This window comes from Gymnodraco acuticeps, unplaced genomic scaffold, assembly GCF_902827175.1.
Source record: "Gymnodraco acuticeps unplaced genomic scaffold, fGymAcu1.1, whole genome shotgun sequence".
Lineage (NCBI taxonomy): Eukaryota > Metazoa > Chordata > Actinopteri > Perciformes > Bathydraconidae > Gymnodraco > Gymnodraco acuticeps.
In genome coordinates, this window is record NW_022990647.1 from 1,305,951 (window position 1) to 1,333,904 (window position 27,954).

At 42.4% G+C, this 27,954-nt stretch overlaps 3 protein-coding genes across 3 annotated transcripts; 1 reads left to right on the plus strand and 2 right to left on the minus strand.

The window, feature by feature from the left end:
• Positions 1 to 225: 225 nt before the first annotated feature.
• On the minus strand, positions 226 to 6,550 carry bud23 (BUD23 rRNA methyltransferase and ribosome maturation factor). The gene is made up of 12 exons (XM_034229339.1): positions 6,371 to 6,550; positions 5,561 to 5,598; positions 3,879 to 3,974; positions 3,630 to 3,712; positions 2,670 to 2,766; positions 2,472 to 2,568; positions 2,344 to 2,394; positions 2,170 to 2,255; positions 1,890 to 1,935; positions 1,737 to 1,798; positions 833 to 922; positions 226 to 657 (listed from the first exon to the last, which is right to left on the minus strand). Exons 1-12 carry the CDS (start codon positions 6,416 to 6,418, stop codon positions 603 to 605), a joined length of 849 nt encoding a protein of 282 aa, XP_034085230.1. The 5' UTR covers positions 6,419 to 6,550; the 3' UTR covers positions 226 to 602.
• Positions 6,551 to 7,186: 636 nt separating this feature from the next.
• On the plus strand, positions 7,187 to 9,721 carry dnajc30b (DnaJ (Hsp40) homolog, subfamily C, member 30b). Its single transcript, XM_034229397.1, has one exon. The coding sequence runs from the start codon at positions 7,208 to 7,210 to the stop codon at positions 8,270 to 8,272; it is 1,065 nt and encodes a 354-aa protein (XP_034085288.1). The 5' UTR covers positions 7,187 to 7,207; the 3' UTR covers positions 8,273 to 9,721.
• A 908-nt stretch (positions 9,722 to 10,629) lies between these two features.
• On the minus strand, positions 10,630 to 27,799 carry LOC117554868 (SH2B adapter protein 2). Its single transcript, XM_034229439.1, has 9 exons — positions 27,589 to 27,799; positions 19,386 to 20,336; positions 16,355 to 16,456; positions 16,103 to 16,194; positions 15,683 to 15,783; positions 15,424 to 15,585; positions 15,140 to 15,342; positions 14,212 to 14,386; positions 10,630 to 12,889 (listed from the first exon to the last, which is right to left on the minus strand). The coding sequence occupies exons 2-9, from the start codon at positions 20,304 to 20,306 to the stop codon at positions 12,555 to 12,557; spliced, it is 2,091 nt and encodes a 696-aa protein (XP_034085330.1). The 5' UTR covers positions 20,307 to 20,336; positions 27,589 to 27,799; the 3' UTR covers positions 10,630 to 12,554.
• Positions 27,800 to 27,954: the final 155 nt, after the last annotated feature.

Here is a 27,954-nt window from a genome sequence, read left to right on the forward strand (position 1 = left end):
ATCCAGATGTTCTCCTTTTTGTAACCTCCCTCATAATATAATGAGCTGTCAGTTTGTTATAGGACAACTTTCAAGTGTATTGTCATTTTCTACATCTCATATCTCCATAAAAGAGTGTTTTTTGTGACACAGGATTACAAAAAGGAGGGATTTAACTAACAACCTCAATGCTTGTTAGTTAAATTGATTCTATATTCGGGAGAATAAAAGCGAGTATAATACAAATATCTTTTATAGGTTTTTAATAAACAGATATCGAAAATGTGACATTTGATAATTTATGATAATTGTTTTAATTCTTTGAGATTATTGTTGCCGTCAAAGCTAAATCTTTCTCCTCTGCAAGATTTTACAGATTTCTGTACATGTCCAGCCAACCAGAACATGGAGAGTGCAATCTTGACAAACATTTGTGAGAAAAATTGCTATACACTCAACCAAATGTAAAATGGATCAGCCATAATAGCATTTTACTTCTTATCTTATCCACCTGTTTTAAAGAGTGGGTACAATTACGTCCAAACACTTTGCAGTTTGAATGGTGATTGTGTTCAGGGTGGTACAGACGAGAGCTAATGAAGGCACAGCTGCATGAGTCAGAGCTAGAAATGAGGTTTTCTCTGACGTGCAGTGTACTTTGTGTCGGCTCGAACCTCCCTGAAAATCAAACACAAAGCAGAGAGAGAAGGCGTCAGCAATGTTACAGATTACAGCCAATCAGGGATTCAGTTAAGTTTAACCTAATGATATAACATTATTTAGAGCCTGAATATTTCAGCACAAGATACAATTATTTGTCCTGAAAGAGTTTAAACCACAGTCTTGTACATACCGTCCCTGCCTTCTCCTCCTCTCCTTTTTCTCCAAAATCCAATCGCGTCCCTTCTTCGCTGATTTCCCCTTCATGCCTTTAAACCGACATCTTCACAAAGACAAAGTGTGGATGATTAGCTTATTTAAATTGCACCGTGGTCTTTGTGGTAAACCACGTCCAAAACTCCTCAGATCTTATGCTAAATGTTTTTCCATCAATTCTCTTGGTTTAAATCAATAGGAGCAACTTCAACATCACCATGTAAAAGGGAGGAAAAGCTGCCTGACAGGTTTTAAGTGAGGCAGGACGACAACCCTTTGGAGATTTCTCTCGGTCTTTAGGCCTCTTTAAAGCAGGTATGACTCAACCTGCATTTATCAGGGCCAAGACCTTTTTTTACAAGGCTGTTTTAACACAAATCAATAAAGAAAGTGGTGCCTATCCTTGTCCGAGAAATGTAGTGCTGCCACTAAAACATTTTGTATTCATTGGTTACATTTCAAATGTTGATCACAATTTCTAAGAGCCCGATTATAAATGACTTGCTCCGTCCAGCAAATATTCTCATTCCAAAAAATGGGTCGGGATTATCAAAAAACTCTCATAAAAGATAAAAAAAAATCAGCAAATAAAGTAATCAGTTTGCAAACAATTCATTAAAATGTATAGGTGTGAAATTCACTAAATGTTATGGTATTAACAAAGGCCTTAGATTACAGCAGTAAGTAACACACTAGTTTCACAATATTCATTTGATGCTCAGGGTACATCTCATCACTCTGCATCTTTTTGAATAAATTACATTTACTACAAAATAAATCTTGTTAAACACTGTTTACTCAAACAAACTCGGCTCCTTTCAACCAAGATAACAGTTTACTCAAACTCTTACAATAATCAGTATTTGTCTAAATATCTTTACCTTTGTCCTGAATACTGGACCTGGTTTGATACAGCTCTGTCTGACGTTTCTGTTCCCAATCCCTGAAAAGACCAAAAAAAGATAACAATTATAATGATGTAGCTATAATGAAACACAGATCCCCCGAAACCCACTAAATATTTTGTTTCTTACTTTGGGAAGAGAACCGGTAACTCCAGCAAACAGACACAAGAAGAACCTGGAAACAAAATAAACGTGTGTGTAAGTGAAGGAGTAAATCAGGCCAACCGTATTAATGTGTGATCATTTATTAAGAGGCTAATGTGACAAACAGTTCATTCAATATGTTCTAATTAGCCTTTTGTTGCAATTACACTGCTGCTAATTTCACAGGACATTAAGAGGGAATCACTTGAAGAGGGCTGCAGCTAAATATATCAAAATAAAAGCCTAGCTTCTGAAAGGTACTGACTTTTTGGCTTTGCTGCTGTTGGGGTAGTCCACCACCATACCTCCACCAAAACCTGCCCTCATGGCCTGCGTCGTGATCAGCTCAAGCTTTAGAGAGGGAAGAAGACTGATGGTAAGAAAATGAACCCGGAAAAAACACCATATTTCACATCAACTATGCACTACATTATTTCACCTGTTCTGAGTTCTCTGGATAAAGCTGGAAAATGGCACGTGAGCCTCTTGACTGAAAGACAAAGAACAATATTAGGAACTGTCTCCATTTTGAAATATGGTATCTGGAAGTTTGTATACAAACCTTACCAGAGAAGAGTAGAGAGTACTAAAGAAGGTGTAGAGTCTCTTCGGAGGACTATGTGACCTCTTGTCGGCATTACAGAGCCACTGCAGAGCAGAGATACTGACGTGGAATAATTCAAAGGTTAAATGAAAAACAGAGTCAGAAATTATTAAAAATGAAATAGGATAGCTTCTTTTCAAAAGTCATGCTTTGTTATTCACCTGATGCAACCGTCAAATGTCCCAGCTCTGAACGGCATCCCGTGGCCCATGTCCCCCACTAAAAGGTCTCCCTCTACTTCTCTGTCCAGTGCAACATCTGTTACAGGAAAGACAGGGTTTGATCAAGGTTTTAGAAATGTTTCTCCTTAAATTTCACTAATGGCGCGTTTCCACTGCAACGGGGTAGCCCCGTTTAAGCGTCCCTAAGCGTCCTCGCTCAGGCCTCGGGCTGCCTCGCTGGCCGTCCGAGGCCGTGGCGCATTTCCATTACAGTTTAGGACCTGGGGTAGCAACGCAGTGTAGGCGGGGCGATCGGCTTTGTTTTTGTTCACATTTCGAGTTGTTCCGTCGAGCTCCCGCTGGATTTGATCATCCCCAATGAGATGAAGGAATGTCGTCACCTCCTCGGTCGACCACGGTGTGCTTTTCTTATTAGACGTAGCCATTTTTGTAGCTCATCCGTTTACAAAATGCTGTTTATAAAAATGCTGCAAGCTTGCTTCTAAATATATATGCGACGCTAGGGATGAACTTGCGCGCGATCTTGTGACGATTCTCTCTGACCAATCAGCAGTCGAGAGTGTTGACGTCACTAGTTCAGCCCTGGCCCTGGTCTGATAGAACCACGATTTTATGGGGCCGGAAAAAGAGGGAAAAAGTACCCGCTAGCCGGTACTAGGCTATATGGAAAGGCCACCAAAAACTGGCCTGGCCGCTTGAGGACGGTTAAGGACGCTTAAACGGGGCTACCCGCTGCAGTGGAAACGCGCCATTAGAGGCTTAAAACTGAAACCTCTGATTGAGTAACATGCACAACACTGAACTTAAAAGAAGACACACTTATTGTTTTAGGTCTATTGAAAGATGAGATGAAGTTTTATTTAATATCAATATTAAACCGGTTCATCGTCCAGCCCATGCTTTCGTTGCTTCATGTTGAATGTGATAGTTTAAACTTACCAAGCATTGCAGTGCTGATGTCGATTCCGACCCAGTAGTGTCCCTCCTCCGACAGGAAGTCTCCACTGAGACCAGAGCCGCACCTGAGACAAAAGACAGAGAGACAAGTCTTTAAAATCCCAATCTCACATAATAAGTGTATTCTGGACCTTACAAAACAAACAAAAGGTGAGGTGATTCTCAAACACTGCGAGACTATTGCAGTACTGTTAACTAGCCAAACAAACAAACAAAGTCAGTGTCACTCACCCCACATCTAACAGGAAGCATGGCTGTCCTTCGGGAAGGTTCAAAAGCTCCACAGCTCTCTCGGACATCTGGGTTTGGATCTCAATCATTCGAGAGCTGTGGCGCAACAAAACACACAGAGTTTTGAGTGACGGTTAATATGTGACTTCTGGCCCTTTTTAAACTATGAAGGTGAACATTAAATGTGTCTAAGTGCCATCATAATTGATATTGGGTTCAATAGATTTTAAGCCAGGTCTCAACACGCAACTAAAACAACTTTTACTCAGGTCTGATGAATCAGACAGGGAATGTTTTTTTGTTTATTGTTCTTTTGGAAGGGAATATCCATCCTTAAAATAGTTGTAGATATTTGTATACATACACCTTTAAATAGTTAAGTGAATGTATACACTAAAAACATAGACAATCGACTCCCTAACTTTCTAATTGTGTGATGTTGTGATAAAATGAAATAACATTTCAATCCAAACTAGCTTTAGGTTAGTGTGGGGCTTTTAGCAGTGTCCCTATCCCAGTAAAACGTTCATGGTTTGAGATTTAACCACCCTGCTCCATTATTATTTTTCTTTCTGTGAAGCATCTCTTGAATGTATCTGCTGCCCAAACTATTATTTGTCTTTTTGAATGATTTCTATTTACAAAATACACCTGAGCTGCTCATATTATAGAAAAAAACATATTACTAATAGAATAGGATGGGGTCCTGGAGTGGAGTGCACCAGCTGGGCGTAAAAAAGTAGGGCTTAACTCTAACGTCGGGCTTAGCTACGTCCGACGTAGTGATTCAAATTTACACCGAGTGCACCAAGCCTGACTAGTCTCGGGCGTAGCTGCGCCTGGTCTTAAGATGCGCGTCCACGTGAATACACGCGAAACAGTAATTGTTGCCAAGCAACGCCATTTTACCATTTTACAGACTCAGAGGACCGCAGAGAAGAGGGAATTCCCACACCAACAGCGTCAGCGATGACTCAAGGGGAATCCCAAATGGCCACACCCCGAAAGAGAAAGAGGGATTTGTCAGAGCTACAGCGGGAACTGACGGAGAAAGAAATCGGTGCTGGAGGGCCAATGAAACTTGTCTTATAGCCCGACATGCAGTTGTGCGATGAACATTAATCATGTCTCCCACAGTATTTTGAAAGGCCCCGTTCACGTAGAATCTGAGCGCAATCAGCACCTGCAAGGTTGGGGCGAGCGCAGCGTTTCGATCTGATCCGTGCTGGAGTTGAGGGGAGATCTCCTCGATTAAATCAAAAAGGGCTTGTCTGCCGAAACGAAACCTCTCTATCAGTTCACTGTCTGAATAGATGTCCAGTGGGTTTGTTCGATCACGGACGACTCTTTCTCTTCTTAATGCCCTTTCATTGTTAAACATGTAAACAAGACGCCCTGCCATCGTTAATATCCTACTTGCCTGTTTTACGTTACTATGGATACTAGTCTGTCTTTCCGATTTACACCTGCTCCATACTAGGCGTAAAAGTTACACCCGGGCGCAACGCATACAGGGCTTAAGTCTAAGTGGTGCACTAGTCATAACTTTAGTTTGGTCTTAACCTTCGGTTCTACGTCGGACGTAGAGTTACGCCCAGTTTACGCCCAGCTGGTGCACTCCACTCCTGGGAACATAGGGACCACAGGTAAAGGAAGTTATGCACACATTTCATCAGACTCACTTCTGAGAGTATTTCTTTGCCTCAACTTCATTGTAGAACTGTGGGGATAAGAGCACATTATTAACATTTCAATTAAATACAACTGTTCAAAACAACGGTCAGCAGACATCTAAATGTGTGTCTTGTGTATCTTCATTACATTATATGTCATTTTTATATTATTTAGACTTATAAGACACTTTCGCTAACAAAATGAGACCTAAGTAGTAACATAAAACTACAAATAACCAGCCAGTCACTGCAACAACACATTTCTAGATTGTGAACAGACATTTAACACTCAAACAATGAATTCAGTGTAATAAAGACAATTCAAAAAATGAGTTTCATTCTTGACTCTTCCTGACTCACTAAATGCACACAACCTGTTGTCCTCCTAGATGTTTATTAACCTGCAGCAAAGACCAGAGGAAGTTTCCCGTTCTCATCTATTCAGCCTGTGACTTGATCATTAAGCTATAACGTTAGAGTTAGTGAGAACATCGTGCCTTTTTTATGTAGGCCTAAGCATGTTCGTAACTTTTGGTTTTACCAAAATACCTTTGAACTATTTTCTCTATATCTAGCAATTACAAACGACTTCAATTCACAAGACAGGACACAAAACGTTGATCAAAAACTACTAAACTAGAGTTAATTACACCATTACAACAATAACTTAACTACTCAATAGTTAGCCAAACATCACGTCAGTGCCCTATTAAAACGCTCATAGTGTTATATTATTATTATACCAAGGGTTCCCTTTAAAGAACCAAACTGCTGCTGTTAGCTTAGCATCTGAAAACTACTATAATCCGGGTTACTGACCAGCTCGGGAGGGGCTGTGTGTTCAGGACGCCGGCAGTTCGAGGTCATGGCTATCCTTGTGTCTGTGTTTGTATTTAAAGATGAAGAGTTAACTTGTAATATCTGTTCATCAACAAGCTAAGTGTTGTGATAGCCTACGGTCCACACGTGAAGAACAATGACGTCACATTCAAGCGACGTAAAAAGTACTTCTTCGTTAAATATATTAAAAGCAGCTTAAAATCAGACGCCATCTACTGGTCAAACAGGTAGGTACATTTTTGAACAAGTCAAATATCTACTGTATATATTTTTGCCAGTGTATCGTTTACAGTGGTGGATGAAGTATTTTATTTAAAATAAAATACAAAAATGTAAAAATACTACAAGTAAAAGTCTTTCAAACAAAATGTTACCTAAGGAAAAGTATAGGTTCAAGGTTCAAGGTTCAAGGTTTTTTTATGTTGTCATACGAACATAGCTACAGTGTAGTTATGGCGATGAAAATCTTAGGTCATCTGATCTAACCAATCAAGTATGTCTAAAGCATTAGCGTATAAATAACTCATTGTGCAGAATTGCCCCTTTCAGTAATATTTTTATTTAGTTTATACAATCATTATTATTATTAGTGCAATACCAGAGCTGTTATGGAAGGTTATAACCATAGACTTTATATATAAAGGTTGGTTATAACATATGAGTAGGCTAAAAGTTATAGAATCGTTTTTTGCGAAATGATTGGCCGACTATGAAAGTACTTCCTGTAAACATTGACTCTGATTGGTTCCTCGTCGTTTGACGTTCCGGATGTTGCATGTTTTTTTCCGGCCGGCTCACTGTTCCGTTCTCGGTAAAATGGCAGAGGTCGGTCATAGGCTGGGGACCGGGGCTTACCGGCTGTCCGCCCTCAGAAACAGCCAGAGTTGGTCGGTGTGCACCGGAGAGAGTCCCGGTCCTCTGCTGGTCAACTCCCTCAGTGACAGCCGGTGTAAAGAGCAGTCAACCCGGGACCAACATCGTGAAGTTCAGCCAGTGTCAAGAAGCAAAGCAACACGACACAAACCAGAGAAACTTTCCGGAGTGACAACAAGTGAAAGTCCACAGGAAAATGGGACTTTGCGCTGTGTCAGGTATTTGGAGCTGGATTCATCCCGGTGTATCAGAGAGAGACTTAACACTCACACAACATCCCTGTACCTCTCAGCGAGGCAGCAGGAGAGGAGCAGAGGAGCTGTTTTCATCCACCCTGACACCTTCAGGTCAGGGCAGGGGTCAGACAGGTGGAGGCGTCTGAAAGCCCATCCTAATACCATGCAGGTATCTACCAGAAGCTACTGCTGGAGGAGTGACCGCAGCTCAGAGGAGGCTCCGACTATGTACAGAGCAAGGACGACTTATTACGACATCCTCAGAGTGTCCCCTGGTGCCACACAGTCCCAGATCAAGACAGCCTACTACAAGCAGTCTTTTCTTTTCCACCCTGACAAGAACCCAGGGAACGATGAGGCCACACAGCGCTTCTCTGATATAAGCAAGGCCTACACAGTGCTGGGAAACATTGGCCTCAGGAGGAAGTATGACCGTGGGATTCTCAGCAGGTCAGATGTTGACAGTGCAGGGAGACCTTCCTCTAAAGAGACCATGAGCAAATCCACAGCCCCCCCACATCAGCAACACTACAGAACCAGGCAGTTCTCCCAAACTGGGAAGAAGGCCATGTTTGATTTCGATGCTTTTTATCAGGCTCACTATGGGGAGCAGCTGCAGAGGGAGAAGGACATGAGAGCCAGGAGGCAGCGCCTGCAGGAGCAGGAGAAGGAGAACCTCAACAAGTGGAAGGAGGGAAGACAGTTGGACTTGACTATGATAGTGCTGATGACCATGGCAGGCGTTCTCTTTGTGAACCTCAGCATATCCTGAAATAGATGCAGCACCTTGCCGGGTGCCTCTCTGGGGTTGCATGTTACAACTCTCAGGGAGGAGAAACAGGGGGAGAGAGAGAGTGCTACCTCAGAGTGTTTTGCAAGTGTTGCACGGTTTTTTGACAGTTGAAGATGATTTTATTTAGTGTGTTTTTAAGGAGCAAACAAAGGCTGGTTAGAGGCCAAAGATTGGTCATTAGCTGATTGTTTCAAAACAGCAACTGAGCATATTACTTTTCCTCATTCATTCACTTTAAGACTGTAAAGACCAGCAGAAACAAAAACTGCAAACACTTACCTAAAAAGTGAGTGCTGAATGATCATAAATCAGAAACGTGAAGAGAGAGATGTATGTACAGGTAATATTATATTTCACTCTTAATGGCTTTCTCCGTTGATTTATTTGAACCTAGGTTTCAGAGTCATCATTACAATCTTGTCAAATGGTCACTCTCCGTATCCCAAGAAGCTGATGTAGACTGTTATGGAGGTTTAGTTTTTGTGCCATCAACATCTGTACCACCAGGTGTGAAGTTTCTGTGTCGGCAGTGCACTTATTTATTTCATTTCCATAGGGACAAGACTGAAGCCAAACCACCCTTATTGGCAGCTCTCATTTAAGTCCTTTCACCCACATGCTGCACAAGGATGTGAACATTGAATGTCTGAGGCTGGAACGCGCACAATGCCTTTGCCTTTCCTTACACACTGCATCTGTAATTCAGGAAATCACTTTGAAGTGTGCAAATGTAAGATTATTAGAAAAAGAATACATATGTATACACCTTCCAGGTTTTTGAGAGTGTATCGATCTACTGTATATTATGTTGTTAAATTGTTTATTTTGAATAGGGGTAACTGTATAAACCAACTCTCTTACAACAGTTTGATTCATATGTTTTAAATAGTTTTATTTATCAATGAAGATCATAGTTGGTAATTACCCAGAATGCATTGCGTGTGTTTTTTCTGCAATTCTATAAGATCTGACCTCTAGAGGGCGCCTGAGCACATCCAAATCATCATAGGCTTCAGTTGGAGGCCTCTGGCCGTTTCTCAATCGCGAGGATGCTTGCTTGGTAGCACATGTCTTCCGAGTCACTTGCTTCAGAAGCTAGGCAAGAATCCTTCCTGGCATTCGGAAAACGAAGAGTGGAACAGGCTAGAAAGTGTGCAGGTGGGCGTCATATGAGAGGCCCCGCCTTACATTTTCCGCCACAGATTTGGGGAAATTGGTCCGTGCGCAAAGCATTGTGGGGGTTTTAAGGACGCGAAGTCTAGCCATGTGCAGTCTCGAAATTAACCCCAAACCAAGGACGCGGCCTCGGTGGAATTCCAAGTATGCTGTTGTTGATGATAATACATCAGTTTATTTCCTTGAAGATGCTTCCCAGTAGAAACTTCCAACATGGTTAATTTCTGGGATTAAAGGAATACTTCACCAACAGAAGGAATATTTGTCAATTACTCACGGTGTGTTACCTTGAATTCTAGGATAATTATTTGTTTCCATATGCCTATAGTGAACGAATAATTAAAAAAAGACTTGTCTGGAATGAAAGTATATGGGGCTGAACTTTCACAACAGTAAAACTATATCCAAACATTTTCACTCCCATAACCTATGTAATAGAAAGTAGTTAATTGAATGTCTCATTTATCCAGTTGTATTCTCAGTATTTCCCTTACTATTTAAGACAATTCTGCATCGACAGTCTTAAGTTTGTGCAGGCATGCCTCTTTTAAATAGAAGATTCAAGCAAAAATACACATGTTTTGTTAAATGTATTTTGAAGGAACTGTGAATGAAATTGAGACTTGGATTAGACTTTACAAGTTGTGTGAGAGTTTGTAGCCTGATGTGTTGATGCAGTTTTGCCGTTGTTAAATGGCTCAAAACTTAAATTCATTACTTGCATGAAAGATACATGTTTTCTTCAAGAATTCAAGGTTACATGGGTTGAGTCATTAAGAATCAAATGGACATTTTGTTGGTAAATAATTCTTTCAAGTTATCAGTGTTTAAACTGACTGTAGTGGTCAAACAAGTCAAACCCTTTGCACTATGATACTGCTGCACTAGATCTCATAATACAAATGTGTGGTAGCATTAGGGCCTGAATATGGAAGATAGGCTGACTCTGTGTCATTTAATAATATAAACTGAAACAAATGAAAACCATGCAACCTCACGTTTGACACCTCAGTTAATACAGAATGTAAAATGTGAAACAAATGATCTCTATAGAGAGCTCTACTTTATCAGATTATTTTTGTAACACCAAACTCTTCAACTTGTTTAAGCCGTATGTCATGCTGTTGGTGAGGTGTGTTGAATAACCGCAGGAAAAAGTGCAACATTTCTTCACATTTTATTCACAGAAATATAAAGTAGTATGTCAAGTACATCACTTTGTACAAAATTGCACAGACTCTTCAAAACTCAGTCAGACAACAGAAAATGTAGCTTAAGAAGTGTTAAGAAAATAAAAGGGAGGCATGAGCAATCTGTGAGATGGGCTCCACTGAGGATGTTTCATCAAGAAGAATCAATCAATTGTACATAAATAAGACTCGATAGGAAAAATGTAATTTACAACAGCTGAGGAATAAATATGTTTCAAAAATAGGATTCAAATTGGCACATGAACTGCTCCGTTCTCTCCTCGACTGAAATGTATACGTCACCATTGAAGCTAAATGGCCGTGCTTGAAAAGCCCAATGTTGACTCTTGATATGTTTATTCTTTCCGAACAAAAGTTTGCATATGTGTGAAGTACAGTATCTGAAATCTGGCTGCTCTCTATTCATTTTGTAAGGTGGGCCTCGCCAGTTTATAAAGAAAAAGGTTTGACATTGTGGGAAGTACATCCCTAGGTTGGATCAGAGGATTGATACCACTCCACTGAACATAAAAGTGGTAACCATTTTCTTATTTAACTCTTGGCAAAGCATTTCCAAAATGTCAAGTGACATAGTGAATGTCTGTGATGTACATTTTTACAGTAGCATGAGTATTCTGTTGTGTTTTTCTTACGAGTTAATTACTCAACAAGCCCATCACTCTGTCAGCATAAAGTAAAGCAACAACATCACATCTTCTCATTCAAACATGGCCATCTACTACCCCTAACTTACTGCCTGTCCACACCAGGCCGCACTGACAGTACCAAATACTGCTGCCTCTCTAAAAAGCGAATCCCGGTCCGTCCAATAAATGCTGGATTTGGTATAATAATAATAATAATATCTTCAAGGCATTACTTCAAGTGAACTCCTATATTAACAGCATATCTAATCTACAAGTTATTGATATGATAAGCTTGAATACAGAACAGGCACCAGATGGAGGGACCTCGAAAACCATGTTTTAGAAACACTACTGTAGCACACCGATCATTAAAAATATTTGAGCTCTAATACACCATCACACACTCTTATACAAATAACCCGGTATGACGGCAAAATGTAAGCCACCCGGCCGTATTCATACAAACTGAATATGTGTCCATGTACCATTTCAGTGTTTCTAAAGTGATATGTAACAACATATGACCACCTGTGTGTGTGTGTGTGTGTGTTGCAGCCATTAATGAAACTGAGAAACAAAGCCAATTCATTATGATGAGATATGCATGATCAGTGTGTTTTAGCAGAAACTGAAGATATAGTAATTACCTGCGTAACATTTTGGGTTTTTTGAGTTTATGTGAGATGGCAAACGCTATGACCAACAGTCTATTCAAGTCCAAGGTAATTGTCAGGCACTAAGACCCATTAGGCTGTAGACGTTTGAAGAAAAACATGTCTGAGCTAACGCTAACACGCCCAGGGCAGGACCTTCTAGGGAAACCCTGCGGGGACAGTGAGGATATCCGGGACAGACTCAAAGCAGCTTTAAAAACATTAAGGGATGCTCTCGGGGCTCTGAGGGGAGGGGGTGTTTCTTCAGGGTCATTGCAAACCCTCAATCCTTCACTAGGGTGGTGACACAGGCTCTGCTCCCAGGGAACTGTAAGGGTGAACAGGAAGTGGTCAGAAGAAATTAATCAAAGCCATATGACTCCACTTGAAGACTTCCTATTGCTCTCTCCGCCTACACTCATCTTTCTGCTCACCATAATCTCACCACCCTTCCTAAATCAGAGACACAGGAAATTGCCTTGAAACTAAAACAAACAAACAAAACGATGGGTGATCCAGTGATATGGAACGTTTTCATCATCAGCAGAGCTCCCCATGTCATCTCCGATACATAACTAAACCCACCCCGGGTCGTTTAGTAAAAAGAGTACTGGTTCTCCACCGCCCGGGCCCTACGAGTCCCGTCAGCGTCGTGGTAGTCCTCGGACGCTCCGCTAGAGGCCTCCAGCAGGCGCTCAGAGCTGTTGCTCCGGCTCTGTAACCCTCCTCCTACTCCTCCTCCAGTACCTGGGTCACTGCGGGACAGGGAGGGGAGGGTGGTGGGTGAGGAGGAGGTGCTCGAGGAGAGCGGGGCATCAGGAGGGGGCCCTGCAGGCGCTGTGATCCCAGAAAGGTGGAGAGGAGTCTGGGCAGAATCAGTCCGGCAGCCTGTCTCCCTGGGTGGGGTCAGGACGGGAGGGAGAGACACATCTGTAGAAGGTTGCCAGAGGGAGAACAAATACGTATAATTCAATTGAAATCAAATCAATTTGAAGAGACAGTACAGTGCCACAATAAGATATATTAAAACAGATTAATCCATTCGGCTGATAATTGTTGGTTTATACTGAAAATCTGCCATCTTAAGGCTCCTTCATAGAGCATGTAAACACAGGCAGTGTGGGCCTCCTTTATTATGCTTTCTCTTGGTGGGCAATAACACCAACCACACTGGTGCCAAAGACATGCCTGACCAGTGTATCAGTGAAGTCTTTTACGCCCTGAATCAAACCCTCACTCTATGTAAGTATGTGTAGGGTAGGGAGTGCATGAGTGTGTGGGTCCAGCGTTGGGGAAACAGAGGGCCTCTTTGTGACCAGCAGGGTGTGTTGGGGCCGGAGACTCGGCCTGCATGCAAAACTCCTGTGGTATAATCGCCCCCTCACTCTCCTGTACAGGAGGGCATTCATCCCATGCCAGCAGAGCAGAGGGCAGGAGCAGGGCTAGTAGGAGGAGGGGAGGGGGGGCTGGTTCAGTGAGTTTTAGCTCTGAATCTTCCAGCTAAAGGGACAATTCTCAGCTATTCATCAACACACATAACTTTTTGGAAGTGTCTTATCCTCCTCCATTATCCTTTTGATCTTGAGAAGTGTGTAGTATCTGAGACACATTTTTGAAACCACGAAAATGATTTCCAACATGATAATATTTCATAATTATAATAATAATAATAATAATAATAATAATAATAATTCAGATTGAGTAAATATCCTCATTAAGATGTTGGCTTGTATTAGTATTAGCATCAAAAAGTATTTGAAGTACTTATCCTGTACAATGGCCCATCTCAGAATAATTTTATATTTTGTTCAAACTGATTGGAACATAAATGGTTAATGACTAATCACTTTAATGTTGCAGCTGTTCACCAAGGGATAGGTCAAGTGTTATTGCTGACTCAGTAATGTCTGTCACGCAGCAATATCAAGCTTTACTTTGCAAACAATGGCTAACATTAGCCACCAGAAGCTGCCAGTCTTTCCACACCAATTGAGGCTGTAGCAACAAAACCCTTGAGTGTACTGAAATGAGTAAAAGTATGCCTCATCATCCAGAATATTTAAAAACACCTGTATTGTGTGTCCAGCGCCCTTCACTTATAGTGGTCTGAATGTACTGACCTTTCCAGCAAACCTGATATAAAATATACCACTATTTAAGCTTCTAATAGGAATATATGGAATAATTGGTCAAATCAACATGCACGATCTCTTCAGTTAATTGTAGTCAAAGCTTGTTTATGTGTTGTTTACCTGTTGATGAGCTTCGCTGCACTTGCACATAGGAGCGTAGTGTGATGTCAGCAGAGCCTCCGGACTCGAGGGGGATGGGGTGGGCGTGGAAATGTCTCAGCATGTCCGACACGGTGTGGAACCACAAGTGGTGGACATGGCACTGCCCGTTCTCATTCACCGACAAACGCAAATGCTGGAAGAGAGGAGGAAGACAGGACGTTAACAAGTGAGGGAAAGTATGGAAGAGGGAGAGATGGATGGTAAATAAAAGCGTAAAAAAAGACAGAGAAGTGCTGTGTGAGAAACAGATAGAAGTCAGGACATTATCTGAGGAGTCTCGCTGTGGGAACAGAGTGAATGCCAAGGCTGACACCAGAGGAAGAGGCAGCAGCTGACACTTCCTCAACACTACCGGCTGGCAGGATGTGATGTTCAGGGATAGTATTACATAAGAGAACACAAAACATTACTGCATCTTTTCCAGGGCCAGAACAACTCTGTCTGCTATTAGCTGCTGTGGTGCAACCCAACATGTCACAAGAATAGGCATTGAGTTAATTTAACTGCAGCAGGGAGGTGAGATGAATGTTATTTCATTATTTAAATAACATAAAAATCATCAATTACAATTTGGATAACTGATTTTTTGGTTTGTTTTGACAAAAAAAAGAAAAAGTGTTGGTTAGAATGTGAGATTCCTCCTTTTTAATTAATATAATTTAAAACAATTTGTTACTGTAGGTCAGACAAAAGAAGCAAAATGAAGAACGATATTTTCACTCAGGCAGCATAGCAAAGCCATTTCTTTTTGATTTTCATGTTTTCTGAACTACATTGAATATATATCCGTACAAAACTGTTCAACCTTATAAACTACATTTATATCCCCCTCTTTCTTCTGAAATATATTACATATTGCCATTTCTCTGCTGTATAGTTGTCTCACCTTGGCTTTGCCCTGAAAGTTGAAGGTGAGGACGTACTCCCCCGGCCTCGTCTCGCTCTGACGAATCACAAAGAGCCCGTGGCTCCTGGCCCCGCCTGCCAGCACCAGCTGAGCCGCGCGCACACGGGACAGAGTACCGTGGAACCATGGGTAACTCGACAGGCTGGCATCCCCGTCCGACTCTTTGGCTCCTTCACTGCCACCTGAGTCAGAACAAATCAACGTATTGTCTTTTTCTGTTTGTTTCTAAGGATTCTTATGCTTGGATTGAGTGTCTGTGTTACCTGCAGAAGAGTTGGAGCTCTGAGCCTCTGGGGACTGGAGGAAGCGCTCCAAAGGCATGTGGGACGGGTGCTGTGTGAAGGGGGGTTCCCTGCAACGGACCGAGGGGGCACTGTAATGCTCCGCTGCTGTAGGACACGGCCTCTCCGGAGCTCGATACACACCTAGGCAAATGTTTTAATTATATTTACAACAAATGTACGTGGATCAACAGATTTCAATGTTATGTTACATGTGCTGCAGAAAAGAGTATTTGCTCACCCTCAGAGAGCAGCTCACAGCTGCAGGAGGACACCATAGAGCAGTCTTTGGAGGCTTGACCATGAGGACAGGACGCCAGCTCGATGTCATCGCCGCTGTCACTGTACACAAGCAGGCAGGTCAGGAGAACCGCAAGAACATAAACACATGCACAGCACACACGTGTTCTAATACACGACTCCAACACTCATCCACATCCTACAAACACAAATAATCTTTTTGTTTACGTCCTGAACCAACTCAGGAAACTGAGCAGGAATGTTAGTGGTGCGAGCTTCCCCATGTTTGTGCTAAAGCAAGCAGTCAAAAAGTCCACTAATTTGATGATTAATGACTGTGTGTTTTCCCTCTCCCATCCACCCTTCATTCCTGTCTTCCCTCCATCTTCAGCCAACAGCAAATATTTATCTGGTGGTTTACCCGGGGTCTATGCAGTCCTGGATGTCAGCAACCCAGGAGTTTTTCTGCAGGGAGTCTATGGTTTCCAGGATGTACTCTCCCCCGTTTTCCACCTGTTGAGGCAGCCAAACACGATCACACACTGAGCTCTGTTCAAAGGACCACATCAGGGTACAGATCCAATGTTAACTCAGCCAGGGTACGGGTTAACACTTTTTCCAACAACATCTTTAGTGTCATATTCTGGAAGGTGCACTGGGTTTGCAGTTTTACCTTAAGAACGAAAGTGTTGTCCTTGTCAGGCATCTCCAGAGGCATGGTGGTCCTCACCTCCACGATGGCCGACAGAGGGATGCTGACTTTAGGCTTTGAGGACTGAAGTTAACATGCAGACACACAAAGGATAAAAGTTTACATTTAACCAAAATTAATGTTTTTTCTAATGGTTAATAACCAGAGGGAAGATCTATAGGGTTCGACAGTATGTTTAATTTTGAATCTGCATGTTCAAATCTGATGCTGCCTTACTGTATCTTTGACTGTTGCTTATTTAGTTATGACATTTTAAATGTAAACTTTAAACTTTTATAAAGTTAACATTTAAAGATGTTTAAAGGTTTCATATGCAAAATAGATTGAGAGCAACTGCTTTAGAGATCAGACAGTAAACAAGCACTGCCTGAGATTGTATATCACAGGAAATTGTTGTTGTTTATGTGGAAACAAATCTAAAAGAAAATGCATTACTCCCTGGGTGATACTGTCATTTCCATCAGCGTAGTTCCTTCAAAACCAAGATAAGTATTTAAGGACGGTCCAAAGTTAAATTAAAACCTTCATTACATCCTGTAGGAGGTAGCTGCGTCACTTGTAAAGGAGAAACTTTATATTTTTCTACAAAGCTTTTAATTAGGGGTACAGGTTAAAATAGTTTCACTGCAGCCTCTATGTTTAGTGTGAAACACACCCAACTTCTCCTGACTCTAAAACGATAATTAAAGGGCAACATGAAGTCTGAATCATCGGTACAACCTTAGCAGCAATTAACTGTTTCCTGAGATACAATTCTAACGAAAATAGGCAAACATTACAAATAGAAGGGAAGAGTTTACAGAAGATTTCCCAATCTGCAAAAACGACTCAACAACTCAGATTTAATGCAGTCTCTTATTTTTCGATGCGTTTCTCAGCAATTATTCCTGCTGAGTGACCGTAACAAACATAAGAGTTTACAAGTGGCTTAACACAGAAAACATCCTGGTCTCAGATTGCCCTCTGCAGAGAGTTGGACCCATGCCATAATCTCAACAGATCCAATGAGTGTTGAGGTGTGAGTGTGTGTGTGTGTGTGTGTGTGTGTGTGTGTGTGTGTGTGTGTGTGTGTGTGTGTGTGTGTGTGTGTGTGTGTGTGTGTGTGTGTGTGTGTGTGTGTGTGTGTGTGTCAGGAGAGGCAGAGCGAGAAGGAGGCTGACTGATGATCTGGCAGAGCTTTATCAGCTGATCTGTCTGGAGCAACACGGCTCTCCTCTTGATCTGCTGTGCAGCTGGCAGCCATCCACACCCACCATTCCTCAATTTGGATCAGATGTTAAAAATCACTTCCTGTTGACCATTTCCTGTACGTCTCTACTGCAGATAGCACAAACCCTTTTTCAGTGTGAAAGTCTGTTCAAATGTTGAACATGGTACAAACCAACTTAAGCGTCTAAGCGTTGAACATGTGCTCCACCATACAGCAGTAACAGCCTTACAGGAAATAAAGGCAGCAACTCAAATCAAATGAGAGCTAGGAGAGTTTTGTTGGATTTAATTTGGGCATATAAATGATTTGTTTCTGAATTGGTATAATGTTGGGACTTCAAACCATCTTTAGAGAAATTGTCAAAAATCAAACATTTCCCATTCATTCCAATAAAGCCAGGGTGGTCGTGGACATTTAATGTTTTTTTATAATCTGAAAAAAAGCGTTAGCCTACTAGCTCATGGCACGAGCACTTAGCATTCAGTAAAAACCAAGCGACCTTCATGATTTTTTATTTATTTTTTGTCTTTGACTAACTGAACTTCCAAAGTAATGGGTTTTTATTTAATTTGTGCTGTCGCAAAAACATTGCTTTTATGTAAGGCAAGTAAAAATGTGTCCTTTTTGATGTGCTGCAGCTACTTTTACCCTTTAGTTATTGCATGTTGCTCTGGCTGGTGTGTCGCAGAGAGTGGGTCGTCCCTGTTGCTGTGTCATAATGCAGACAGTTAGCGTGATGCAGTGTGCTCCACAGATTGATGGCACTGACAGGGACGGAGCCACAGCCAGTCGGCCAGCAGCGAGATTTTATGAGCAGGTTTATCTTTCCGACACTGTTGACTCAGCACTGTTATGATTTGTAAGACCTGAATAAGAGGGCAGTGATAAAACAAGTCAGAGAGTCTGCAGGGCAGGCCTGTGGAGAAGTGTGTGTTTAATTAATGTGTCACTTCAGCTGTAACCGCTCTGAAGTTTCTTCTAATCTCAGTTCATAATCATTGTCCCATGTGTGAATGTTAATAGAACATAACAGACGAAACTTCTGAAGCACAATTATTAAGTTTCATTTGACATGTTCCCCTTGTGGCTTCCTCTCTGAGTTTGGCAGAGCTTTTTAATGGCTCACAAAAACTATATTGGTCCCTATTTTCAGTTTGTCACTGTAGACTGTTAGGCTAAGATGAGGAACCAATCAATATTTATTTTTTGCACATGAAGGGGGAATCTTTTCTATCCGCTTCCCTTTCACAGAAATCAATGTAAGAGCTTCCTCTCGCTCTCTCTCTCTTTCTCTCTGTCTATGGCAGTCTCTGGTCACTCCCCCATCTCCTTCACCCCCCTTCACCACGGCTTCCTCCCACCTGTCCTTACCCCTCTCCCCCTCTCAGCAGGCTTATCGCCACATTCCCACCAGCTATGATCAAAGGACAGTGGCAGATTTACACACACCCAGCTGCACAGCCTCATGGCCTTCTTAAGGTCAGGCGCAATGATCTGGAAATCTCATAAAGAAAAAAGCGAAGTGTGCATGAATCCACGTGACAGTTTCTGAGAGCGGTTCCACTGCACTTGGGGTCAGAGGGGTTGGATCAAGCTGGATCTGTTTCTGGGATTCAAGGAGGGCTACAACTCATAATTATTTTCATGAAATATTATTTTTTTCAATCACTATTTAGGGTTTACTATACATGTTTCTTTGAACAAATCCCCTAATAAACATCTAATCTAATGATCCATGTTTTTCTACCTAATTGTTTTTCATGTCTGCATGTGTTTGTGTACCTTGGGTGGCACGTAGAACTCCAGCAGGAACTTCTCGCCTCCTTCCTCCCTCCTCGTCTTCCTCAGCAGGAGGCGGCACTTCTGCCACTGTGCAGCCCCCATACAGTTTGTGTCGTCGGCCACCATGAACCTCAGCGCTCCCTCCCTCTGGATCTCCAGCATCTCAGCCTTGTGGCCCTGGGAGCCTCTGGGAAGACGCAGCTTATTGGACCACTTCTCTCCCCCCGCAGCCTCCACTCCCCCTCCTGCTGCTCCCATTACTCCCCCGTTGGCCCTTCTAAGTACAGAGGGTCCTTCAGGTTCAGGGGAGGCCCGTCTGTGCCACATCTCCTTCACCCCATCCACCACACATAGGCTCATGTTCCTCAGGGAGAATCCTTTCTTGAAGCGAGCTTTTGGGTGACTGACCGACACATCCTCTGAGCTGCGGGACTGTCCCAGAGCGGACACCTTGTGGGTGGACTGGGGGCCTCGGGAGGCGGTGGCACTGCCTGCCCCGTCTATCCCTCCCCCTCCGCTGTCCATGCTGTCCAGGGATTCACTTGAAGCCCCCACGTCCTTGCGTCTCTGATAAATGTCGTGACCATAGGACAGCGGACAGCCCTGGATTCCCAGGAAAGGAACAATGCTGTACTTGGGCACTGTGTTGGAGCCGTCCTCTCCCGGCGAGGACGCCTGGTTCTCCCGGGCCTGGGTCAGTGCGGCAGAGAAGCACTCTAGGAAGTGGTGGGCAAAGTGCTGTGAGAAGCTAGCATCGGCACCAGGCGAGTCGTAGATCGGGTTTTCCAACAGGAAGCGTTGGAACTTGTCGGCGAAGTCTGCAGCGGAGGCTCTGGCATGGAGCTCACAGAACTCTCGCCAGTCTGGCAGCGGGCACGAGGAGGAGAGCTCCGGGCTACCGGGCACCACCGCTCCGTTCATCGCTGGGCCATGCCAACCCACGAGGAGAGGCTACAGAGGAGGAAGAAGAGCAGAGTCAGTGTGGATTCAAGTGAAATACTTCAGCGTGTATGTGTGCAACTCCTGGCTCTGGATCAGACGTACCACACATGTGGATTGGCCTGTATGTGTGATGCTGCAAAGAATAACATATGTGTGAATGAAGCAGACTGCTGAACCAGCATGTTTGTCTTTATGATCATTATAAACATTTCTGATGACCTCATTGTCCTCAGTAGCACTACTTGTCAGCATCCAGAGTCCAGAGTCTCGGACAGTTGAAGATGTGATTGAAGGTTTGAAATCCGCTTTTCAACAGATTCAATGTGACAACAGAAGTGAACAGGAATCCAGAAAGCTAGAGTCTCCATTACTTACCAATTGATAGTTTCTGACAAGCACTGGGATTGTCTGAATTTAGTTCTGTCGGAGCAGGTTGACAGCAACTCAGATTCAACACGGACTGACCATACAGCGCATTTTGCTTTTTCATCTCACTCTCTGTTGTTTTGAGTTTTTGTTTTTGAAGTTACTATCGCCAAATCCTCCTTACATTCCTCTGCTCCCCACCATGCGTGTGCGCGTGTGTGTGTGTGTGTGTGTGTGTGTGTGTTCGTATGACTCAGCCTTCTCTGGCAGATCAGCGCCACACCACATCACAGCACTGATAACACTCTTCTCTCTCTCTGTGCTCACCACCATTGTGTCAGTAGCAACATCCAAGGCCAGTTTTCACCCCTCTCATCTCTCTCTCTTTCTGTGCTTCAACACATCAGTGACTAATACAGCATCAGTGGATGTCATTGTCATTGTCATCAACCACATGTTGCTTTGATTATTGTTGTCTGTAAATCGCGGAGATCAAATATATTGTCTGAGTGGGCAGGCAGAGTGACATACGCACGGTTGATAGCAAACACTCCTCAAGCTGTGGGAGCTTATTCTCAGAGCTGCTCGTGCTGCTCTTGGCAATTCGCTCACAATATGCGCTCAAATGTTTGCTTCCTGCACTCTGAAACCAAATCATGCATACATTTGCACTGCAGTGGTTCCTGGAACTACTCCTGCACGCAGCGTTATTGTGATTTTCAAAAAGCATCCATGTGGGCCCTAGTTTCAGGATTAGTGAAAAAAACTCTGTACTGGAATTAAGTACACTTTTCTTTAAATCTATTGCAGATCTGAAACAACATCATGCCAGATCAGAGAGAGGATAATGATTAGGGGAAGTACACAGTGACAGGAGTGTCAGCTCTTCACAAGAGAAACTCCTGGATGTGGCCACCTGGTGTCAGAATTTCAGAGGAACGATGGATAGAGACACTCGAAAGTAAAGAAAAGGATAGGGTAGGACTAAAGAATAATAAGCCAACAAAGTAAATGTCTCCCTTATCTGTGTGTATGTCCCAGGGGAATCTAAATGTGCCAAATTGTGGTCATTTAGCTAAATTTAAGTTCAACTAGTGTGCAGAAGTGGGTGATCGGGGTCTCAAATGAAGCTGTTTGGATTGGCACTGTGTTTTGGTTTGTTTTCTCCCATGTTCTGCCAACAAGGCGGAATCACAGCCAATGGTCCCGGGTCAGGAGCGCTTTCATAACATCTTGTGACAGAAATAACTCAAGAAGAAAGAAAGATACGACATTTATAAAATGTAGTTGTTCAATTTAATTAATGGCGAATAAATAATTTACCATTGAAAATAATTAACATTTGGGTTCCCAAAAGTAGAAAAGCTGCAGAGGATGTCTGGACCATAATCCATATACAGATAACTTATTAACATCTGTTCCATTTAGGAAAGTGAATTATCAGTAACTAATGTATAACCAAAAAGAAAAGAGAAACATCAGCTAATAGGATATTTTACAACCTGGCTACCCACAATGTGTTATTAAAAGATTCATTCTAAAAAGAGTTATGAGAAAGTGGTACAGAGATACAATTAAAATCTCTTTCCAGCTTCATTTCATTCATGAATCAATGACTCCAGACAACCACATCTTTGTTCCACCAAGCCACACCAAAGCTAAAGTGTGAAGTGTGTGTGTGTGTGTGTGTGTGTGTGTGTGTGTGTGTGTGTGTGTGTGTGTGTGTGTGTGTGTGTGTGTGTGTGTGTGTGTGTGTGTGTGTGTGTGTGTGTGTGTGTGTGTGTGTGTGTGTGTGTGTGTGTGTGTGTGTGTGTGTTGCCTGGGAGGAAGCTAATACCCATTCAGCTATTTAAAACCTGCACTGGGCCCTCTTTCCACTCATTCAGCAGAAAAACAACAACCCAGTGAGGTGTGTTTATCAAAACTACTGTCCTTCCGCAAAGATGAGGATGTGTCTCTCTTTAGAAAACTGAACTAACAGTACCACACACACACACACACACACACACACACACACACACACACACACACACACACACACACACACACACACACACACACACACACACACACACACACACACACACACACACACACACACACACACACACAGAGTCAGCATGAAACCTAAGCCCTGAGTCGCTGGAGGAAGTGGACAGCATTAAGGTTTTCTGAGGCTCAGCACGCTGAAGCAGAATACATACTGCAGAGGGAATAAACTAAATAATGTCTGGGACTATAGAAAGGGCAGTGCTGGAAAGTAACTAATTCCATATTTCAAAAACAGATATTGAAATACATATCAGCAACAGCAGCAAAATGCAACAATCTAACAGTTCAAAAAAATTAAGAAATGATTTATTTGTGTGTGTGTGTGTGTGTGTGTGTGTGTGTGTGTGTGTGTGTGTGTGTGTGTGTGTGTGTGTGTGTGTGTGTGTGTGTGTGTGTGTGTGTGTGTGTGTCACAGGGGACATTTTACCACAGAACAAGATACTCTAGGATACTTTGTTTTGTTTAAAACCTGCAGAAACAAAAAGTGCAGATGTGACATCACTATATACGTTTAGTCATTATAAGTCAACTCACAAGTTGAGTCCCGAAAGTATCAAGTATTTTCACTTTAAAAGGTTCAAGTCCATCTCAACTCACAAGTCATTGGTGTGTAAGTCATTATTATTATTTTGTTAGTAGGATTGTGATGGATTTGACATAAGTGAAGGACATGAGTATTTTCCCCCACTGGAGGGGGGCATGTTTTTGCTCCATAGGCCAGCTGCTAAAACAATCAGTGAGAGTGTAGAGGTGGAGGAGACAAGGGGAGAGTAAAGAAAGGGACGAGGGGGAGCAGAGGCACCATGTCCAGTCTACCATCCCCACGACTCCCCTCTGTATTTAAGACCATTGATGGACTTAAAATACCATAAAACAAGATTGAAGATGTCGAGGGGAACGTTAAAATATTCACCTCCATCCTTCAGGCTCCTGTTTCTCTTCCCTATCTGTTGTAAAAATCTACCACTCCTGTGCCCCCTCCTCTTCCTCCTCCTCCTGCTGCTTCTTTACCCCGGGGAGCAGGGCTGATATCTCTGTCAGATGTTTGGGAGTTCTGTCTGTAACAGTAAACTGACCGGGAAGGAGACGGAAGAAACATTACTGTGTGGGGGGAAGCTATCAAATGCAGCCTGCAAAACACATCGGGCGAGATACGTTCACTTTATGTAGTTTGAGGAGCCTCACAGGACTGAACTATTCTCCTGATTAATACTGCGGTGTTGTGGCTACTGAGGAAGTGATGCTGTAGCCAAGCATAGCGGATGTACACAGATTTGTATTTTTAAAGCTGTGTGTACACATAGCTCCCTGCACTTAGGGGAATAAACACTACATATATGTAGTTTAACAGAGTTATATCTAAACACATGCTGCAGTTTCATGCCAGCAGTACACCTTCGGTGATTGGCTGCTGAGGATGATTGGTGATGTTGTGCTCCGGCCCCGGAGAGGTTAGGCCCTGCGATGTTTTCTAAGATTAGCCCGCTCCAAAGCACAGCATACAGCTAGCAGCACTCAGTACAGTACAGATCTGTGCGAACATCTCCAATGCTATGTGAACCCAGTAACAACATGTTCTTCTTATATAAGATATACACATAAGATATGTCATGTTAGACACACGAAGGTTAAACAGGAAAACAAAACTATGGTATTTATGTTGGTTTTCTTTGTATAGGCATGCATATCCAAGTATTAATGTCAAGAATGTATAATAAATAGAGCTGATGAATTGGTTAATTAATAAATGATTTTGATAACCTTTTGATATAATCATTCAAACATCTCACAGGAATTGCTGGCATATTCCCTTTTATGGGAAACTCTTTAAAGAACATAATAGTTCATTGAAGATTGAGGCAAAACGTTTGGTAATTGGGCTTTACATTATCATTTATTTCATTATCAATTGGTCTGATGATTATTTTTTCAATGAAAAGGTTGTTTACTCTATGAAATATGAAAAAAAGTCACTACTCACTACTTCAGATACTAAAAGCAAAATGGAGACTCAATTTGCAGCTCTAACATATACTGTAGGTGATAGAGATGCAGACATCAGAAGAAACATGCAAAAGTAGAACCGAAAGAAAAACAGACTGACACAGGAGGCAAAGTCACCCTGACAGAAAAGCGCCTCTACTCAAGATGTCAAAAGACAGGATATTACAGTAGACATCCAGGTGTGTGTGTGGGTGTGTGTGAAAAAGCAAGAGAGACAGAAGAGAGAGAGAGAGAGAGAGAGAGAGAGAGAGAGAGAGAGAGAGAGAGAGAGAGAGAGAGAGAGAGAGAGAGAGATAGAAGGAAACTTTGTGGAGCACCTTGGGAAGTGGAAGGAAAAGCAGAGATGTAGCCACATGATTTTTTTAAAACCAGAAGGGAGAACATTTCAGATAGAGAGGGTGGATGATTGATGAGGATCAGACGTTCTAGCAGGAGGAAGAGCAGACATAGGGGTCAGCACTGATAGAGCCCCTCTTTTTGATCCGTCCACTTCAGAGCAGCCGGTCACTGACCTTCGACCTAACCCCTGATAACCTCGCCCCTCCCTGATTCAACCTTAATGTTGTCTGGAGAGTTTGCATCAGTCCTGATGCGACACAGGACCACCAGAGGGGAGACTGTCTCCATCATGAAATTACACTGGTCCAGACATTGATACGTGTGGCTGCTTAAAGCTATCTGTGTGTGTGACAGAGTGGACCAGTGATAATAAACCAGACTTGATGAGAGGATGGAGATTCCTAAGCCTGAACACAAACAAACTGACCCAATCTCTCCAGTAGGCTGATGGGTTTTCGACCACTTCCCAATATATGTAGCATGGCCTCATCACGCAGATATTAAATACATTAATCAGCATGTCCTCTACCAGCAGGCCCTCTCTGCTGGTTTCTCTGGAGAGCGGCGACAATGTAAATATTGAGTGAGCTCAGGCCTCCATATGGCGGCCAGTGATAAAGGACGCAGCGCGTGGGAGATGCACATTCCGCCACCGACTTCCATTTCCTGTCTCTCACCCACCGGCTCTAACTAATTTCACAGATGACCACAGGCCTCTCGCAGAGGGAAAACTGTGCACAACCTGTGTGAGCATCAACTGTCATTTACTGAAACAGATGTTTTTTTTATTTGGGGACGCAGAGTGGAGCTGGTATAAAAAATATCCGAAAATAATCTAGATTGGTTCTCGCAACATGGCTTTTTGCACTTTCTGACATCGTAAGTCTTTGTGCTTGGTGTTGGATTTTGTATTCTAATCATAGCCAATAACAAACTGTGTATTAATACAAATTAGTTATTTGTTGTTTGGTCTGTATAATGTCGCATATTTATGAAAAATAGAGCGAGAGAGAATAAAAAGAGGTGACGTCTTCAAAAGCTATGGGTCCAGTTTAATCTCAAAACATATTAGATATATGTATTGTTAGGGAAAGCCAGCAAAGCCTCACACTAGGCTTGATAAATTACTTCACATTTTTTAATAAATCAATAATTATAGGTGTTTATATTTATATTCTGCCTTCTGTTATGCCATCAAAATAAAATATATGATGTAAAGGCCTACTACATACATTGTTATGTTATATTGGATTGCATTATAGGATCCCCTTGTTATTCTGTCCACGCTATGAAGGATATAAAACCTGGGGTCAACTCGGAATAACTATCAAAATTGTAAAAATGTAATCAAATGCTTTAGAGGGATGTTGCTTACATCAAAGCTTATATTCAAATATAAGACAATATAGGGTGAAAATGAGGGAAGTCAATACTAACCTGTACCAATAAGTCATACAATCATACTGAGGAGTAAAGTCAGAATATCACAGTGATTTTAAGGCCTAGAATACATTTTGTGGTCATTTATCAAATTGCATTTTATTGTAAGGTGTTTTTATTATTCTGTCTAAAAAACTCAACATGATGTGAATGATATATTTTATATTTAGATCTTTGAGGGACGCTGCTTAAATATCACAACAAAACAACGTACAGCTATAGCAAATTATCATAATGTCTATAACAAAGGCAAATAATGAGACATTTATTACAACATAGTGCCAGAGACGCAGTACTGGAGTATCATATAATAGTGATGTTCTCTATAACAGCAGGCCAGTACTCTGTTATAATCATTCTTATTAGGCTTCATATTAACTGACTGTTTCATTTAGACTATAAAAAGATACATGAGAGAAAGTCAATAGCAGGCCAGAAACAGGCCTACTGCAGGCCCAGAGAGCCTATTTAAAGCCAACAGTGGATCGTTGTGCTGCGTAATGGACTTCATGAATGGGAACGGGCTGCTGCTGAATGGCTCACAGCTCCAGGTCCAGAAAGCAGGAGATGAATGGGAGTCACGAGTCGGTACTCTGACTCTGGATCATCTCGAGCGGACCTCACATCACATCAGGCCCATGAGTGTCCTGTGCATGACAAGACTTTAACCCCTAAAGGCTATTAGACTAAATGGATTATCGGAAAAGCCCCTTTATACACCGCGACCCTCGTAAAGCCACCCACAGCCTCTGTTTTCAACACCTTAAAAACAAGCCGATCGCACTTGTTCTCTGCCATCATAAATGCGCTTCCTAACAGAGGATTCATCACGGACAGTGCGTGGTTATGAATCGGGTTTAACACCAAAACACAGCAGCCTCCATCTCTTCCTCAGCACCTGGAGGTTTGTTGTTGTTGTTGTTGTTGTTGTTATCACGATGCTCGGCTCTTTCTCCGGACAACACCTGCGCATGAAAAGGCTCTGCAAGATGTCTCATCGCTAATGTCAGGATGGTCCTGACGCGATAAATAAGACATAAAACGCAGCAGCGGCTCTCACCTCAATGCAGGACTGGTGTCATGACGCTGCTGTCTCTGAGGGGGTCCTGGCTTTAGATGTGAAGATTTGTTTTTGTTCTAGTCAGAATCAATCATGGTTTGTATTCCCTCTCTTCATCTGGTGTCCTCCTCGGTTTATTTGCGCTCACAGCCGGTCAGCTCCATCTCTCAGCTCGACGCACTGTGCTGCTGTACCTTTGGCTCTGCTGTCCACACACACACTCACAAGTCACAAGCAATCACACGAAATGCTACTTCCGGTAAATACTTTCACAATAAAGCTCCAAGTTGTTGGTCAAATACGAAACCCAATGATGTTTTTTGCATTTGGAGGACAAAGAGATGCTGATTTCTTTTAGTCCAGGGG

Bases quoted from the DNA above. Each gene is read 5' to 3' on its own strand.
- bud23 (XM_034229339.1), bottom strand. From the start codon at position 6,418: ATGACCTCGAACTGCCGGCGTCCTGAACACACAGCCCCTCCCGAGCTG. The intron at 2,767-3,629 runs GTAAGTTTAAAC...TTCCTGTAACAG, and splicing joins CATCAGCACTGCAATGCTTG to ATGTTGCACTGGACAGAGAA. The intron at 923-1,736 runs GTAAAGATATTT...GTCTTTGTGAAG, and splicing joins GTCCAGTATTCAGGACAAAG to ATGTCGGTTTAAAGGCATGA.
- dnajc30b (XM_034229397.1), top strand. From the start codon at position 7,208: ATGGCAGAGGTCGGTCATAGGCTGGGGACCGGGGCTTACCGGCTGTCC.
- LOC117554868 (XM_034229439.1), bottom strand. From the start codon at position 20,306: ATGAACGGAGCGGTGGTGCCCGGTAGCCCGGAGCTCTCCTCCTCGTGC. The intron at 15,784-16,102 runs GTAAACCACCAG...GCTTGTGTACAG, and splicing joins CAGGACTGCATAGACCCCGG to TGACAGCGGCGATGACATCG. The intron at 15,343-15,423 runs GTAACACAGACA...GTTCTGACTCAG, and splicing joins GAGCTCCAACTCTTCTGCAG to GTGGCAGTGAAGGAGCCAAA.